General features: G+C 37.7%; 1 protein-coding gene across 1 annotated transcript in view; it reads right to left on the bottom strand.

Moving 5' to 3' along the window:
• Positions 1-18,133, bottom strand: part of LOC124556835 — a 139,214-nt gene that overhangs the window by 41,048 nt on the left and 80,033 nt on the right. Inside the window, exons 3-5 of the mRNA XM_047130852.1 lie at positions 8,558-8,661; positions 5,966-6,114; positions 3,615-3,845 (exon numbers count right to left, since the gene is read on the bottom strand). Coding sequence (XP_046986808.1) covers positions 3,615-3,845; positions 5,966-6,114; positions 8,558-8,661 — 484 coding nt within the window. The remainder of the gene's footprint in view (positions 1-3,614; positions 3,846-5,965; positions 6,115-8,557; positions 8,662-18,133) is intronic.

Raw genomic sequence — 18,133 nt, 5'->3', positions numbered from 1 at the left:
CTGACTCACTGGGGACACCAAACACTCAAGCAGTACTCTAGAATGGGTCACACTAGTGTTCTATATGCTGTGTCCATCATAGACGTGCTGCACTTTCCTAAAATTCTCTGAATAAACCAAAGTCCACCACCTGTCTTTCCTACTACTGAACTTACATGCTGATCCATTTCCTATTGCTTTGCAACATTATGTGTAGGTATTTAATCAAAACGATTGTGTCAAATAGCATGTCACTAATACTGTGTTCCAACATCATAGGATTGTTTTTTTCTGCTCATCTGTGTTAACTTCATTAACTTATATTTTTCTACAGTTAGCACAAGCTGTCATTAATCACACCAAGTAGAAATTCTGCCTAAGTCATCCTGTATCATCCTCCAGTCACTCAATGATGACACTTTCCCATACACACAACATCATCAGCAAACAGTCACAGATCAACTTGATCTTCAGAACAATTCTGTTTATAAAGCTTTTTAAAGTGGTTGTCTTATGTGCATTTCACGCAAATGAATAACTTGGAATATTGTGGCACCATAAATATCTCTGTTTCAGATTGTGTTGTATTGCATTGCATTAAATCGGGGACCTAGAAACGACAGAGAGGCTTCATCCCGCAATAGCCCTCAGTGGTTCACAACCCCGCAACAGGCCACAGCTGTCCACCCACTCCACCGCTGCCCCACACCGAATCCAGTGGTACAGTGAAGTTCAGCCCCCAGTGGACTCCTTCCAGGAATGTCTCATACCAGACGAGTGTAACCTCAAATGTTTGCGTGGTAGATTAATTATGGTGCATGCATACATGGAAATGGTGTTTGCGCAGCAATCTCCCACATAGTGTAGCTGAGGCGGAATAAGGAGAACCAGCTCACATTTGTCGAGATAGATGGAAAGCTGCCTTCAAACCATCCACAGGCTCGCCTGCACACTGGACCTCGACACTAATCCGCTGGGCAGATTCATGCCGGTGACCAGCATGCCTTCTTGCTCAGGAAGCAGTGCATTAGAGCAAGCAGCCAGCCAGGCGGGCTTGTTTCATATGGTTTATTGCCTATGGGATTTCAAATATTTTCAATGGTTAAAAAATGGGTGGTTGAATTTAAATGTGGTCATAGCTCCCCTGAAAGTGTTCCATGTGAAAGAAAATCTAAAAGTGCAACTGTAAATGAAAACATCAGGACAGTCCAAATATTACACAGTCACCAATTGAAGGTGCTTGAAACAGCTGGTACAGGCATATTAGAGGAAATAATATTATATGTTATACTTGAGGAATTAATTGTGAGAAAGGTTTGTGTAAGAAGGTTGCTGCATTGGTGAATGCTTACTAAAGTGAATTTGAGATTCACTTTCTCACTACTTGTAATGTGTAGAGCATTTTAAAATAATTTGACTGATTTTATGTACCAACCTGTAACTATAGATGGGACTTGAGTCCACCACCTAATCCCAGAAATGGAAGCATGGAATGAAAATCAATGCCATGCACCAAAAGATGAAAAATTTACTTTGTCTGCCAGAAAGGTTATGTCCAGTTTCTGTAGGTTACAAAACATTTTCTTATAAATGATTACCTTGCAAAAGATAGAACAATAACTGGTGAACACTATATAATTTCTTGGATCAACTAGATGAAAAAAGATGTGATAACAGACATGCATTGAAAACGAAAAGAATCACTATCTTTCTTCTAGGCAATTCACCTGTCATCAAAGCTTTGGTAGTAGTGTAAAAATAGGTAGACTTGAAGATGGAATCTCTGTCATATTCACAGGAATTGGCACCCTTAGATTTTCATATTATGACATATCAAAAAGAAACTGTGTCTGGAAAGTGTCTAGAGTACAGTGAAGGGGCTATAGTAGATGCAGATGGTTATTCTTCAGACTTGCCTGAATAGAAATTCAGTGATGGAACCTACTCATTGGAAAAATACTGAATAAGCTGCATTGGCCCAAAACTGGCTATGTTGAAAAATTAGTTCATTTTTGAAGTAAAATCCACAGTCTTATTCTACCAGGTAGAGAACTTTTCACCTCATCATCATAGCTCCTGATGTGAACTTAAGATTGTCAAAAGAACAAAATATAGTTCTTAATAGAGATTACAGTGAGGCAGGACAATCAATGTATTAAAAAACCCTAGAGCAATGCCTTTGTGGGAGTGATGTTATGTGACATTATACACAAGACATTCATGGTACACGTTAAGAATGTGATGATATTACATGCCCACTGACACACTTTCTATCCAGACAAAAGTGATACTTAAGTCAAGTTTGTCACTGATTGTGTGGTAAAAATTAAAATGTATCACAGACAGGGAGTCTAATCAAGATTCCTGTTGTTCATGGTCAATGCACAGCAAATTACAACATCTGAACATCTCTTAAGGACCAAATCAAAGCTTCACTTTGTCCCATGATCCTCCCCCTTTCTCCTTGCAAACTCTGTAGTGGCTCTCCCATGGTACTCTGAGATCAGAACCTCTCAGAGAAAGAAAATAGCAGGAGTTTTGTTTATCCACTATCTCAGATTTTGCTGAGAAATAAGTCTTCTGTGTAGAATGTACACAGCACAAAGCCTACATAGAATATCTGTCTAACTAATGTAGGGAACAGCAACCATTAGAAATTAAAACTGTGGTGGCTACAAGTCACATATAACTTTTTCTTTATTTTTAAATATTTCACTTGACCAACACAAGCATCTTCAGAAATGATGTAGCTGAAGGCCACATGTTACAAATATCAGGCTGTATATGTGTCACTGTCATACATACATACATACATCTATGATAGTGGCACTGTATGCATCCCAATCTTTTTAAAATGTGGCCCTTGGCTACGTAACGTCTGAAGACATCTGTGTTGGTCAAGTGAAACATGTAAAAATAAAGAAAAAGTTACATGCAGCTTGTGCCTGCTCTACAATTTTAATAAAGTATGTCTCTTTGGTTTTGATAAAGATAAATGGGAAATACTGTACTAACTTAATTTGGAGGAATTACTAAATGTGATGTGGAAACAGTTGTATTGTTTTTAAAAATCCAATAACCACAGATGAAACATTTTTATCTCAAAAATTACTTATTAAAATGGATTATGGATCAATATTGATAGTAATAATATTGAAATACTACCAATTAACTACTGAAACATTTGTAGAAGTGTCCCAGAACTCACTTCTGCTCAAGAAAGCAGTTATTTCATGTAATACTAGCAATTAAATATACTTGAAACATGTTAAGAACTTCATTGAATTTAGAACCGCCTTTAGTCTCATTGTAAATTCCATCTCATTAAACATTTTTAGGCTTTCTCTAAAATCTTCAAGTGTTTGTCACGCTATTGTTTCCTTTGAGGATTGGGGGACTGTACCTGTAGTTCATTATGTAATATGATCAACTGCATGCATCCTCCAGTACTGTTACTAACAAGATAGCCGCACATAAGCTTACTAACACTCATTATCCTAGTAAATCACTGGTTATTGTCATTACTGACATTTGGTATATAGTGATATCACATTTAAAGTATGTTTTCACATAATAAAGATCTCAGGTATTTTGAACTAATTTTAATTGAAAGTAATTAGTTCAGTAGCTCTTACCCATTGAAAATAATAGTCTCATCCTGAGATTTTGTATCTGTTACCATCATGTAACTGACTAGAAGACCATATACTGGAGCAGTGGCTTTATCGAGATATATTTCCATTTGCAACGGCGTCCCTGGATTCACATTCAACTCTCCAGTTACAAGTTGCCCTCCTTGACGAACACCAACTCCTAATGTAGGTGCTTCAACTTTCTGCTCAAAAGTGTAGCTCACTTCTAAGGCACTGTAATAAAAAATAAAGCAGCTCTTAGAATGTCATACTTAGCCAAACCCCTTTACACTATTGGAAAATTATTGATTTATCACAAAAATATTTAGCACATATTGGAACAGGACAAAGCTGAATCATTGTATGGTTGCTATTTACTCCAGGATAACCATTAGAAAAGGAGTAAATAATTTTTATTGTAGGTGGGTAAGATTTTGTGTGTGTGTGTGTGTGTGTGTGTGTGTGTGTGTGTGTGTGTGTGTGTGTGAATTATATGCTACTAACTACATGGGTCTTTTTCTGTCTTCCTCATCAGGACACAAAAACAATTAAGACTTCTAGGAATTACAGTTAATGGTCCCATAACAATTAACCCATAGTTGACCAAAGTGAAAAAATGAAAAAAAGTCTTAAGTGAGAATTTTCAGTAACAGAAAATTAAATTACTTTTCTCACAGAGAATGACAATGAAAGGTCACTCCATTTGACAAAGAGGCCCTCACATTTAATGCAGCTGTCAACTTCAGTTCAATCTAACTTCAGACTGAAGTTTTTGATAAAATAATTGAGGTACAACTCATATTTCACATTGGAGTTTGAATATGAGTAATAATATTTGAATGCATTTTCTTTGCATCTGATGTGGCATCTACTTACTTTATGTCCTGGGAACAATAATGGCTAAACATAGTTGGAAATGAGACCAGATTTCTGGTATTGTTGCATTTTTCTTAGGAGAACTCCTTTTAGCAGCTGAATTAATCATCAAATCCTAATTTTTGTTACACCGTGCAATGATGTAAATGGTAATTTGCACATATTAATTTTTTGTCACTAATCAGACTAATATACTTGAAGGTGGCCATGAGAAATTTTGGAGTCACTACAGGGCTTATGCTCCTTCACATCATGCTCTCCAGAGTGTTGTTGCAAGAAAATATTTTGCTCATCACTAGTTTTGAACAAATTAATAACACTGACCAAGCCCAACTTTTGGTCAGCACATAACTTGAAAATACACTGCATGTGGCTGCTACAGATGGGACATGTTGCTCTTACTGGAAAGATGTCATTTCTCCCATTTTCATATTCTCAGCCTTGTATCCCTGATGGTCTGATAAAATCTCTCTCTCTCTCTCTCTCTCTCTCTCTCTCTCACACACACACACACACACACACACACACACACGCAATGTGAATACCATGTTACAACAGGTTCATGTGTTGATACATAACATGTCTGCACAATATCATTCGATGTCATTGTGATGCTATACACTGTCTGAAGCAGAATCCAAATGAATCACTGACTTATGTTGTTTCTGTAATAACAGCAGTTTTCTGTGGCATATTCCTTCAGGAGAAGGCACTGGATTAGTGTGATTTCAACACATTATATGCTGACCATAGAAGTCCATTGCTCTCATAAAATGTTTGTAAAAATCCAGAGTTGTGTATTTTATTCTGTCATTGTGATCATAGATTCATTTAGAAATTTGGCATGATGGCTACTATGTCTGTATGAGACAGGTAACAGAGCTATAATTTTTTTATTTTGCACACATTTAATTTTATCTGTATGGTGTTTGCTTCTTCTTGATTCAGTTTTTCCTAGAATATGTGCTCAAATTCTATCACTGTATTTCCCTTGATGATACTGAGTATTGGTCTAGTATATGCTGTCATTATTGCTTTGAAGATAGTTTTGTTTTTTCAAACTGCCTATAGCTACTAACAGTGCATTACTGAAAAGGGAAAGCTTCTCAAATAGTCGATTTACTGCAATTAGGCAATTAACTTTGTGGTTTATGTTTCTGCCTTATTCTTATACTGAATACTTTGCATATATTTTTTTGTCTTTGATTACTGTAGAGAACTGAAAACTAAAAAAAAAAAAGGAAGAAGAGTCTGAAAAGCACTGCATAAAAATGTTTAACTAATCACAGATAAATCCTTGGCTAGTGACACATTAAACATTTGCAGAAAATAATCAACCATAATGAAATTAGACATATTATTAAGAATATAACATTACATCTAATATTTTCAAATTTAAAGCTATTATAACTGCTAACATAGCTTGCATGATTCAAGGTTGCTATCACAATCATGAAATTATTATTGTGGTTACTCACTCTGCTTCTTGAAAGCCCACAGGCAGCACACTTCTCCTAGTCAAGGTGTGGTTCACTTGCGAATTGACAATACACTTTGCCAAAATCACTTCTTTGGGCTCTTCAGATGTCATTTCAACTATAATTCGATGGTAATATATTTTTTGTCCCTTTATAAAACAAAAGTATGTGACTGTGAAGGCACTTCAGAATATTTAGATTTTGTTACAACTGTTGAATATACTTATGTTTTTAATGTTATATTTTGCTTTTAACAAAATTTACTTCATAAGAGATAACAAGATACACCACTGTATATACAGAATAATTATGTGAACACATGTGTTAAATGCTTATATACTTAAAATGTAAACATATTTTCATATAATTACTTCATGGTCTACACATGAAAAGAGAGAAAGGATAAGAAACAACAGAATCTTGAACAGACTGAAACTGTTTAGAATTGACATCACTTCGCAGCATGCAAAAATAAATTAATTTACTACCCCCAGCTTCACATTGAGTTCATAGATTTTCAGAGATTTTGCTAAAGCTACTCACATCATCAACTCTTTTACAGATCAAACTTAAACTACAGAACTAGTCAGATTTAACTAAATATTAAATGCAGCAACCATACACAAAGAAATTGTTTGTGATGTGAAGTGTGTATTTAACATATGTTATCCTGTTGAGATGCAACATTGTAAATCACAGTATCATACTTTTCAGGTGCATTGAAATGAATGACAAGACTGGAAACATGGCTAGGATTGGGTGTTGAATGGTGTGGTTCAGTGTTTGACTTTTATGGGAGAAGCAACTGCAAATGGTATGTTGACCATAAATAATATTGGTAGGTGTCAATTGGTATAACCATATTAGTGTTAAGGGATAGAAGCTCAGACATCAAACCAAGTGCCTGTGTATGTTCCTAAAATTCAGTGCCCAAATGCCTTCATAAAGATGGTTTTATGTGTAAAGGCAAGTAGTGTTGTAAACATTTACAAAGTACCTAAGGAACAGGATAATTCAAGGTGGACTATTGAATATGGACTAAATACATAAGTAGGGACAGTTGGTTCTCTTCAGGGCTGTATTCTCATATTTTCTGTACTATGTTTGTTAATGTTCTGTACTATGTTTGTTAATGTCACCTAATATAATGTTAACTATTCTGTGAACCACATCTGGTCAGTCATTGCTTTTAGATGAACAGTACACAGATCGAACTTAGGCTACAGAACTAGTCAGATTTAACTAAATATTAAATGCAGCAAACATATACAAAGAAAATGTTTGTGATGTGAAGGGTGGATTTAACATGTGTTATCCTGTTGAGATGCAACATTGTAAATCACAGTATCACACTTTTCAGGTGCATTGAAATAAATGACAAGACTGGAAACATGGCTAGGATTGGGTGTTGAATGGTGTGGTTCAGTGTTTGACTTTTATGGGAGAAGCAACTGCAAATGGTATGTTGACCATAAATAATATTGGTAGGTGTCAATTGGTATAACCATATTAGTGTTAAGGGATAGAAGCTCAGACATCAAACCAAGTGCCTGTGTATGTTCCTAAAATTCAGTGCCCAAATGTCTACATAAAGATGGTTTTATGTGTAAAGGCAAGTAGTGTTGTAAACATTTACAAAGTACCTAAGGAACAGGATAATTCAAGGTGGACTATTGAATATGGACAAGATACATAAGTAGGAATAGTTGGTTCTCTTCAGGGCTGTACTCTCATATTTTCTGTACTATGTTTGTTAATGTTCTGTACTACGTTTGTTAATGTCACCTAATATAATGTTAACTATTCTGTAAACCACATCTGGTCAGTCATTGCTTTTAGATGAACAGTACACGGGGAAAGGGACAATCTGTAAGGTCCCTTGACTTCAGTCCTATTACCCATTCATGGGAATGTTTTCAGAAAACCACTCTGTAAGTGTTTCAAACCTTTCTCCAAATACAGTTGTTGTACATCAGACTGGCCTACTGCCTTCTTAAGTTAAATGGTGGAGTTGTATGTCTCAAGTTGCTCTCTGATGTGCTCGTGCATCATATAAAAGTTTTTTACTAGCCTTTGATTTAGTTTTAGAACTGATATATTTTTATGCCGTTTGGTTCTAAGAGCATTGTGTTTCCTTAACATCTTAATTTTATATCACTGTTTTTGTCTTTCCATTTTGCATATGTGTGTTGCTTATTTACTTACAGACAAAATGTTACAATTTGTTTTCAAATTGGTGGGCTCTGATCATCATTTTCACATCAATTTGTAAGGGGCAGTATACATGTATAACACATATAAAATTTTATTATGCGAATCGTAATATTGTTACACTCCATCCTGGATTTTCCATTGCTTGACATATAAAATTTTACTTCATTAAAATATAATAATGGGATATGAAAGAGATGAATGTGAATATGTACAAACTGAAATCCAGGCTTATTTCCACATACTATATGGAAACATATAAGTTATGTATACTTTCCTGAACATGCCTCAGATTTATTCTGTATGGTTTATCTTAATATGTTAATGCTAGCCATATAGAAGGTGGTGATGCATAAATAAAGTTATGAAATACCAACTTACAGTAATTTCATTTGTCACTCGAGTCACTCCACACTGGTAAACATCACTTAATGACAAATTGAAAGTCAATTTATTGCCTTCAGTTTCTGGATGGCATGCTGGATCTGAAAAATGGATAGAAAATATATAATATATATTTATAAAAATGCTAACTATTACTCAGTAACTGTCTTCTTACATAAGTTAAAACAAATTGTTATGACACAAAACAACAGTAATGGAAATGAATTGTAGTTTCCTTCTGTACATGTATGTTCATTAGGTATTTCTAGAGGATAAACAGACTATGACTGGAAAAGTGGGGTATAAATGTTATGTTTATTTGAATGAAATCTGTTCATATGAAATGAATGGTGTCAATAAGAATCAAATTAATGAAATGAAATGAAACAGTGAAACCCATTCAGAAGAGCTGAAATGTCACTGGAATGAATATGTCATAAATGTAGTTAACAATATAAGCTTGTGCACAAACATTACATTGGAAGTTGAACATTTCAAAACAGATTTCACTGATACCACTGCATTTCATTGCATTTCAATAATTTTATCAACATTGAATTTAATCAAAATATATATATATACAGAGGGAAACATTCCACGTGGGAAAAATTATATATAAAAACAAAGATGAGGTGACTTACCGAACCAAAGCGCTGGCAGGTCGATAGACACACAAACAAACACAAACATACACACAAAATTCAAGCTTTCGCAACAAACTGTTGCCTCATCAGGAAAGAGAGAAGGAGAGGGAAAGACGAAAGGATGTGGGTTTTAAGGGAGAGGGTAAGGAGTCATTCCAATCCCGGGAGCGGAAAGACTTACCTTAGGGGGAAAAAAGGACGGGTATACACTCGCACACACACACATATCCATCCACACATATACATCTTTATGTAGGCATTTGGGCACTGAATTCTGTATATGTATGGATCGATATGTGTGTGTGTGTGCGAGTGTATACCCGTCCTTTTTTCCCCCTAAGGTAAGTCTTTCCGCTCCCGGGGTTGGAATGACTCCTTACTCTCTCCCTTAAAACCCACATCCTTTCGTCTTTCCCTCTCCTTCTCTCTTTCCTGATGAGGCAACAGTTTGTTGCGAAAGCTTGAATTTTGTGTGTATGTTTGTGTTTGTTTGTGTGTCTATCGACCTGCCAGCGCTTTCGTTCGGTAAGTCACCTCATCTTATATATATATATATATATATATATATATATATATATATATATATATATATATATATATATATATATATATATATATATCATAGGGTAAGCAAGGATCCTGCATCAACTCCTTTCCTGTGGTAGTACTAGCACTGAATGCACAAAATCTGGTTATTTATTTGTAAAAATTGTATGAAAACATATCTAACCTATAATTATCTCCTCTAGACACCTGCTTCTGTTCCGTAGACACCTTGTAATCATTTTGACAAAAACCAAGTCTATGAGTCATTTAATTACTTGTGTATTTGGTTGGCTTTGAAAAGTTAAGCTGATGGCCTAATCAATCATGGCAGCTGTTGTGATGTGCAAATAATTAAAGTTTCAGTCATGATCTGCAACAAAATTTCATTTGTCATGACTTATTTATTACACTTAAGGTACAGCACTTCCGAATGAATGTGTCTTACATTATCTCATATGCTGGTATTTCATAGATTTCATTTCCACTGATCCCTTTCATTTAATTTCAGGGACTATAAATCACTCCCTATGATAAGCTGCAGTCCTCCATAAAATCCATTCTCCCATTGGCACTATTCACACATACCATGATACAGAAGCTCTATTTGTGGTGAATGGAAGAAATAAGAAGAAACATCAGTGACTTCAAAAACTTGAATAGGGTTTGGAGGCTTATGCAGATTTCTTAAATGATTAAAATTGGTTGCTTTCTGTTACCTAATTTCATTGCTGATTACACTGATGCAAGCACCGCATTCCAGAGGTACAGAAATCCTGTCGTTCAGTCTCTGCTTTATCTTCTGCATTTGCTCTACAGTCATGTTTAGATCAACAATGCTATGTAATCGTCCTATAACAGCAACATTCCCTAAGTGAATATTCCAATTATTTGAGATTAGTGCAAATGGTGAGTGGATAATCAATGGCTGAGTTCGTTGCCAAATTTCCACATGTGGTTTTATATTACACAAAAAATTATCCAGTCCACTCATTTTGCTAAAAATGGTTGATTTGGATAGAGTATATGCAGTGGAGCTCATAATTTGTCTCAGATGTTGAGAAGACAACCTGAAGGCACAGGTCAAAGACAATAACTAAAGGCAGAGCAGAAATGCAAGGGAAGAGGATATGGAGTTTTCCCATGTGCTGGTGAGGATAGTTACATGTTGTGCACAAGTATAGAGGAGAGGTCAATAAGAAAATTGTGGAAGACGGTACATTGGTATATGACTGCAATTGAAGAAAGGGAAAGAGAGGAAGCAAAGCTCGAGCATATAAAAGGGAGAGTGTACGGTGAGGGTGTAAGTGGGAGCAAGACAAGGTATGGGAAAAGGGATAGTGCTAAGAGCAGGACAATAACTAGTGGAGATTGGGACTAGAAAGGTTGTGGTACTGAATACTGTGTTTCTCAGACAGTTTTTCACCAGTAAAATGTGGAAGAAGAGGAAAAAGGTGGAGGATACAGGTTGCAGAGGTTGAAAAAAATTTCACTTCCCATTTATATGCCTTCCTATTGCTCAACACTTCCTATATATAGTGATTGGCTGTCTTTACTAGTTTCTTTCTCTGTTTAGGTAGAACTATTTTTAATGTTCTGCTCAGGACTGGGTTGGGATCATTTTTTCATACAAGCAACATATCATCTGGTGCCCCCTTTCTCCTCCCCTGGTTGTATACTTTTACCCATGCAAGTATTTGCTGCTAATTATGAAATATTCTGTATAAAAATTTTGCTCTGGTGGAACTCTCTGGTGTCCCTCTCTGTTTGACAGCTCAAAAGGACAACTGTGTTGCTTCAGCCTTAAACCAGCCCTGGATCTATTGTCTCTTGATCATACACAAATATGATTTGTAATGGTATGCATGATAACCAGAAGGTAAGAGAACAAACATGTCAAATACACTTCTTTTATACAGAATCATAGAATGTGTTAGCATTGGTCATCTTCATAGACACCTGCAAGTCTGCAAGTAGGGGAACTTTCACTCCCTACCCCTTGTTCTAAAATCTGGAGTACAGACTTTTCATTTAGTACATAATAATTCTTTTACTTTATAGTGGTGAGTGGACAACCATCAATTCTCTGGGTTGTAATAAGTTTTTTGTGCCACTTATAAAATTGGCATGACATGTCTCAAAACTGACCAACTCATTTACATTAAAAATGACAGTTTTAGAGTCTTGCCCCACTCCCCCGAATAAACTGCTGTGTGTGTCCATAGCCATCTTTAGAATGTATGGCTGAACTTGAAATGATTGTAGAGATATCCTGTGACAATGTCTAACACAAACAGAAGTGTATAATATGTCAATCGCTCTTCTCCACAGACAGTACATTATTTTTGTCTTAAGCATCTGGAAGCCATAGCCTCTATTAACATCAACAAAATACTTCTATGTCAGATTCTCTACTATGCCACTCACATGAATATGGATCACCTGCAAGACATTCACTGATATTACATTAGTTCTTAAGACTGCATCTAATTTGTTTCGGTTAACTGTCCTTATTCAAGTTTACTCCATATAAGTACTTGTTTAGAAGACAAATCTGGTGGATGAGGCAGGTAATTCTATTGATGTTACCACAAAAGTAGTATTCCAGAAAAAAACACTCTGAGTCTCTTTGATGATGTTTTGTTGCAGATATATCAGCTGCAACAAGCACATGCAGAATGTTCTTCCAAGGATAAATAGTAATGTCTTGAAGTGTTTTCTATTATCTTAATGGTATACAAATAAAACTATGGGACAAAATATGAATTGCCTTTGTGGTAACAGTGGTAACACACGCACATATCTTGATTTGCTGATCAACTGAGCTAGTCATGCAATGATGGAACTGGATATATACATATGAGAAGAGTGAGGTTCAGCTCAGTAGTACAATAATTACATGTTGTTTAGATGAGCTAGCAATGTAGTTATTTAATGAACTTTCTCATGCTCATATTTTGCTAGACAGACTTAAATATGCTGTTGTTAAGCCATGTCACAAAATAGGAGAGGAAACAATAATAAAGAATTACCAACCATCTCATTATTGCCACTATAAAAAAATTGAGGTGACCACCTGTAATAGAATTTATAAATCCACGGTAAAGAGAAACATTTAGCACAGCAAACATTCAGGATTTCTAAGCAGACTGTCATCTGAAAGGTTGTACTCACCTTGACAGATGACATAATAATTTAATTAAATTATAAATTATTACCATTGGGACTGTTTTGTGACTTTACTTACATGAACATGACACACTCATGCAAAAGATAAAATATTATAGAATATAGTACACAAAGCCAGTTCATGGCATTTATCTTTAACTGTGTGCCAGAAAGCAATGTGTATCACTTAACAACAACAAGTACACATAATTTGAAGGAATCTGACTATTTTAAGTCTGCTGTTGTTCCTGCGCTGGCCGGAGTGGCCGTGCGGTTCTACGCGCTATAGTCTGGAACCGAGCGACCACTACGGTCTCAGGTTCGAATCCTGCCTCGGGCATGAATGCGTGTGATGTCCTTGGGTTAGTTAGGTTTAATTAGTTCTAAGTTCTAGGCGACTGATGACCTCAGAAGTTAAGTCACATAGTGCTCAGAGCCATTTGAACCATTTGTTGTTCCTGCCACATAAACAATCTTCCACTTGTATTGTCATAAGATAATAAAATAATGGTTCACTCAGAATTTGAAGCAATCACACAGAGTACCACATGGTTATATTTGTTGTTTGTTTGTGATCAGCAGGGTGATTCAGCTAATACATTCACCTAAAATATTTGCAAACTCATTTAAGATGCCATAATTCTGTTTTAATTGAAGCCACATAGTCTGATGTCATAGCTACATTAATTACAGAAATATTGACATGAACTTGGTTTTTTCAAATGGAACTATAGTAATTTCTTCTTCTCAATCTCTTCTTCTCAGAGTGACCCAATAATTACAAAAATCTGAATTTGAAGTTTATCTGTTCAGAGCATCAAATCACTTGCTGCCTCACGTATAAATTCACGATTTCACACCCAAATGAGGAAATTCGTTACTTCAGCTAAGGAGGAAACGAGCAATGTACTGCCGAAATAGTGGTATAAAAGGGGAACAAAGAAAATTTAGCTTTCTGTTCTGCCTGTGTAATTCAGATGTATCACGTATTGGTTAGCTTTTTTTAAAAAAAAAAAAAAGTCTTTCGCAGCAGGTAAAAGGCAACCTGCAACGAGCGGAGTGAGTGAAATAGATGTTCTGGTAACTCGTGCCCACAATTCACGCGTTGGGTCCAGAGAAATTGAGAGTGTTTCTGTGATATTTCATTCTAGTGTTGTTCACATTTTGTGCATATACAGGTTCCATGCGTATCACGAGTCACTTCACTCGTGGATTGCCAGGCTCTCTATTCGCTTGTGGCTGGGTAAGTGCTCATCCCGTTCTTTCTTGATGTTGAATAGCACGCGAGACGTCACCATTGGCCTGCACATTCGCCTGATTTGACACTACTGGACATTTTTGTTTCGGGTAAGATCAGAGATAAAATCTCTGCACAACTTCGACTACCTTGTGCTTGATTGTTGACGAAGGTCCAAACATATGGTTCAAATGGTTCAAATGGCTCTGAGCACTATGGGACTTAACATCTGTGGTCATCAGTCCCCTAGAACTTAGAACTACTTAAACCTAACTAACCTAAGGACATCACACACATCCATGCCCGAGGCAGGATTCGAACTTGCCACCATAGCGGTCACGTGGTTCCAGACTGAAGCGCCTTTAACCGCACGGCCACACCGGCCGGCCCGAACATATGGTTTAGGTTCCCACATACGTGAGTGAATTAGACTTGAAGGTCCGAACATATGGTTTAGGTTCCCACGTACGTGAGTGAATTAGACTTTAAGTAATAGAACTCAGTATGTGGCCTTGACTACGAGTGTTCATCAGAGACAGGGATATCGTCAGGAGTGCCCTGGGGAAGTGTGATATTACTTCTCTTATTCCCTACATGCATAAATAATTTGACAAGCACGCTGAATAGCAAGCTGTGGGTGTTTGCGGATGACGCTGTGGTATACAGGTGGATGTTGTAGTTGAGTGACTGCAGGAATATACAAGACGACTTAGAGAAAGTTTCTAATTGGTGGGGTGAATGGCAGCTAGCTCTAAATGTAGAAAAAAGTTAATGAGGACGAGTAGGAAAAAAGTCCTGTAACGTTCGAATACAACATTAGTAGGGTATAAATTGAAACAGCAACTTCGATTAATTAACTTCATGTAACGTTTCAAAGAGATATGAAATGGAATGAGCAAGTCAGTTTAGTTGTAGGGAATGCGAATGCTTGACTTCGTTTTATTGGGAGAAATTTGGGAAAGTGTGGCTCGTCGACAGAGGAGACGTCCTATAAAACGCTAGTGCGACCCATTCTTGATTACTGTTGGAGTGTTTGGGATCCCTACCAGGTTGGATTAACGGAAAACATCGAAACAATTCAAAAGCAGTCTGCTAGATTTGTTACCGGTAGGTTCGATCAACACAAAGGATTACAGAGATGCTTCGTGAACTCAAATGGCAATCCATGAGGCTTGGTCTCTCCACAAAGCGCTATTAAAAAAAAAATGGCTCTGAGCACTATGGGACTTAACTTCTAAAGTCATCAGTCCCCTAGAACTTTGAACTACTTAAACCTAACTAACCTAAGGACATCACACACATCCATGCCCGAGGCAGGATTCGAACTTGCGACCGTAGCGGCCGCACGGTTCCAGACTGTAGCGCCTAGAAACGCTCGGCCACCCCGGCCGGTAAGGCACTATTGCACGCAAATTTAGAGAACCAACATTTGGAGCCGACTGCAGAACGATTCTACTGCCCCCAACGTGCATATCGTGTAAGGACCATGAAGATAAGATGCGAGAAATTAGGGTTCGCACGGAGGCTTTTAGACAGTATTTTTCCCTCACTGTATTTGCGAGTTGAGCAACAGTGGAAACGACTAACAGTGGTACAAGGTAGCCTCCGCCATCCACCGTACGATGGTTTGCGGAGTATGTATGTAGACGCAGCTATAGATATATCTAAGAGGATCTACAACACTATAGTGCGTGCATCGATATCAAAGGGATCTCTTCAGTTTTTCTAGAAGCTCTTGCACCAGAGATTGCAGTGCACGGCAGGGACTTCGAACACTTGATGACATAAATGGAATATTATGACCACCGTCTTTTGTGATACCAGTATCCTTTTCTGTTGCTGTGTAGCGAACTTACTTTTTTTTCATGGGTCTGGCAGATATAAGAGCAGTACTGTTACTGTGGTTGACTGGTGAATCAACCTTAGATACCACATCCTTTGCCTTTCAGTTCGTGTGTCGTTCCAACCAGTTGTAGCGAAGTGGATACAAAAGTTACGGTATATACGTTAATACGGAATTCCGCATAAGACTGCAATCTGTTTGATTTTCATAACAGATAAACCTAAGTTCTAAACATTTAAATCTCCCCGAAACTAAGGGCATGGATTTATCTCGATAAAGTCTACGATACTTACGACAGAAATTATTATACCGTAGTTCAATTTGGAACAGCGAGGTATCTAGCCTATAACTATCTCCGTTATTGATATTGTCGCAGAAAAACGTAAGAAACTGACTTTTAGTGTGGTGCAGTTGATACGGTATTGGACTCATATGCAAAGGATAGCCGGCCGCTGTGACCAAGCTGTTCTAGGCGCTTCAGTCTATAACCGCGCGACAGCTACGGTCGCAGGTTCGAATCCTGCCTCAGACATGGATGTGTCTGATGTTCTTAGTTTAGTTAGGTTTAAGTAGTTCAAAGTTCTAGGGAACTGATGACCTCAGATGTTAAGTCCCATAGTGCTCAGAGCCATTTGAACCATCTGCAAAGGACCATGTGTGTAAATTTTAATTTCTGTATCTATTTCTAGTACCTTCTAGATGTGTCAAGAAGTAATATTCTGGAAGGTTCTGTGAATGTATATATACCGTATAATCTTCCGGCTGGAGGCAGTTCGCTCCGTGCTCTTGTGCATGTGTGTGAATTAAGTTCTCAATAAACCATTCACTCAAAAATAGTGTCGTTATTCAACTAGCTACATCTAAGGACACCTGATTCTCGCTAGCTACGTGACGTTATTCTGGTGGAGGCGCGGGTATTTGACCTCGTGATCACTCGCATCGTTGACGACACAGTGGCTCCAATGAGGCCGTCGTTTACCTGACGAGAAACCCGCGTTCGAGCCATACTCTACTGAGCGGAATCTCGGCGACTGAAGAAGACGAGATGTCACCAGCCATTTGCCAATATATAAGACATCCAGCTGTGTTCTCTGGATATGATGGCCAAGTGGTTAAAGCGATACTAACGTATTGCCACCTTCAACAAATGGGACGAAACGGTATGCTTGACTAATGCATTTTTGTGCTTGGAGGGGACCACCAAGCAGTGGTATGAGAACCACGAGAAAAATTTGATAGTCTGGGAAGTACACCAGACGGAATTAATGAAGTATTTTGGAGACACCCAGTGACAGAAGCGCCATGCAGAAGAAAAATTAAAACGCAGAACACGGCGTTCAGGAGAAACTACAAGGTCGTAAAGTCAAGACGTCTTGGAGCTGTACACAATTGTCAACCGTCGAATGAAGGAGGAAGAGAAAGTTGCGCATCTCATGAAGGGGGTTGTTGACGATATGTACCAGGCCCTTCTACTGAAGGAAGTGTGCACAGCAAACGATTTCATAAAATGGTGCCAGTAGATTTAGACAATGCATCAAAAACGAATTGGCTGCAAGGAGTTTGAACAAGTTTCAAATGTCATATTGATGGCTGCGTTGGAGGAAGAAACACGTTTGACAGAAGTCATTCGTCAGATAGTGAGTGAGGAAGTTCAAAAGGCGCTGGGAGCACCCTTCGAACCAAAAACCGAGACGCTGCAAGAGATCACAAGGGAGGAAGTGCTACAGACGCTAGTATCTCCAATCTCTCATCGTCCAACTCCATCGAAAACGGTGAAACAGTCGAGGGGAGGACGAATATATGCTTCTACAATACAGCATTAGGATCCTGTTTAGGTCGCAGGGAAGACTGACGTCTAGAAAACCCGGGACAATGTACCAACACGTTTTCATTGCTGGCGACCGTGACATGTGGTGCGCTACTGCCGAAAAAGATGGTAGGTATTTAATGATGACCGTGCCAAGACAACGCAAGCAGAACTAAACTGATACCAGTGACAGGACGATGAAGAAGGATGAGATAATGTATTTACAGGATGTCACTGATCACCATTGCAGCAAGCTTGCTGCTGAAGAGGACACTCCCCCACAAGCTGATCAAGATCTCCATCGCTGTTTAGAAGCTTTAGCCGATTACCT

This window comes from Schistocerca americana, chromosome X, assembly GCF_021461395.2.
Source record: "Schistocerca americana isolate TAMUIC-IGC-003095 chromosome X, iqSchAmer2.1, whole genome shotgun sequence".
In the NCBI taxonomy this organism is placed as follows: Eukaryota; Metazoa; Arthropoda; class Insecta; order Orthoptera; family Acrididae; genus Schistocerca; species Schistocerca americana.
The sequence above is the reverse complement of the archived record's forward strand: the minus strand, read 5'-3'. Positions and strand labels throughout refer to the sequence as shown.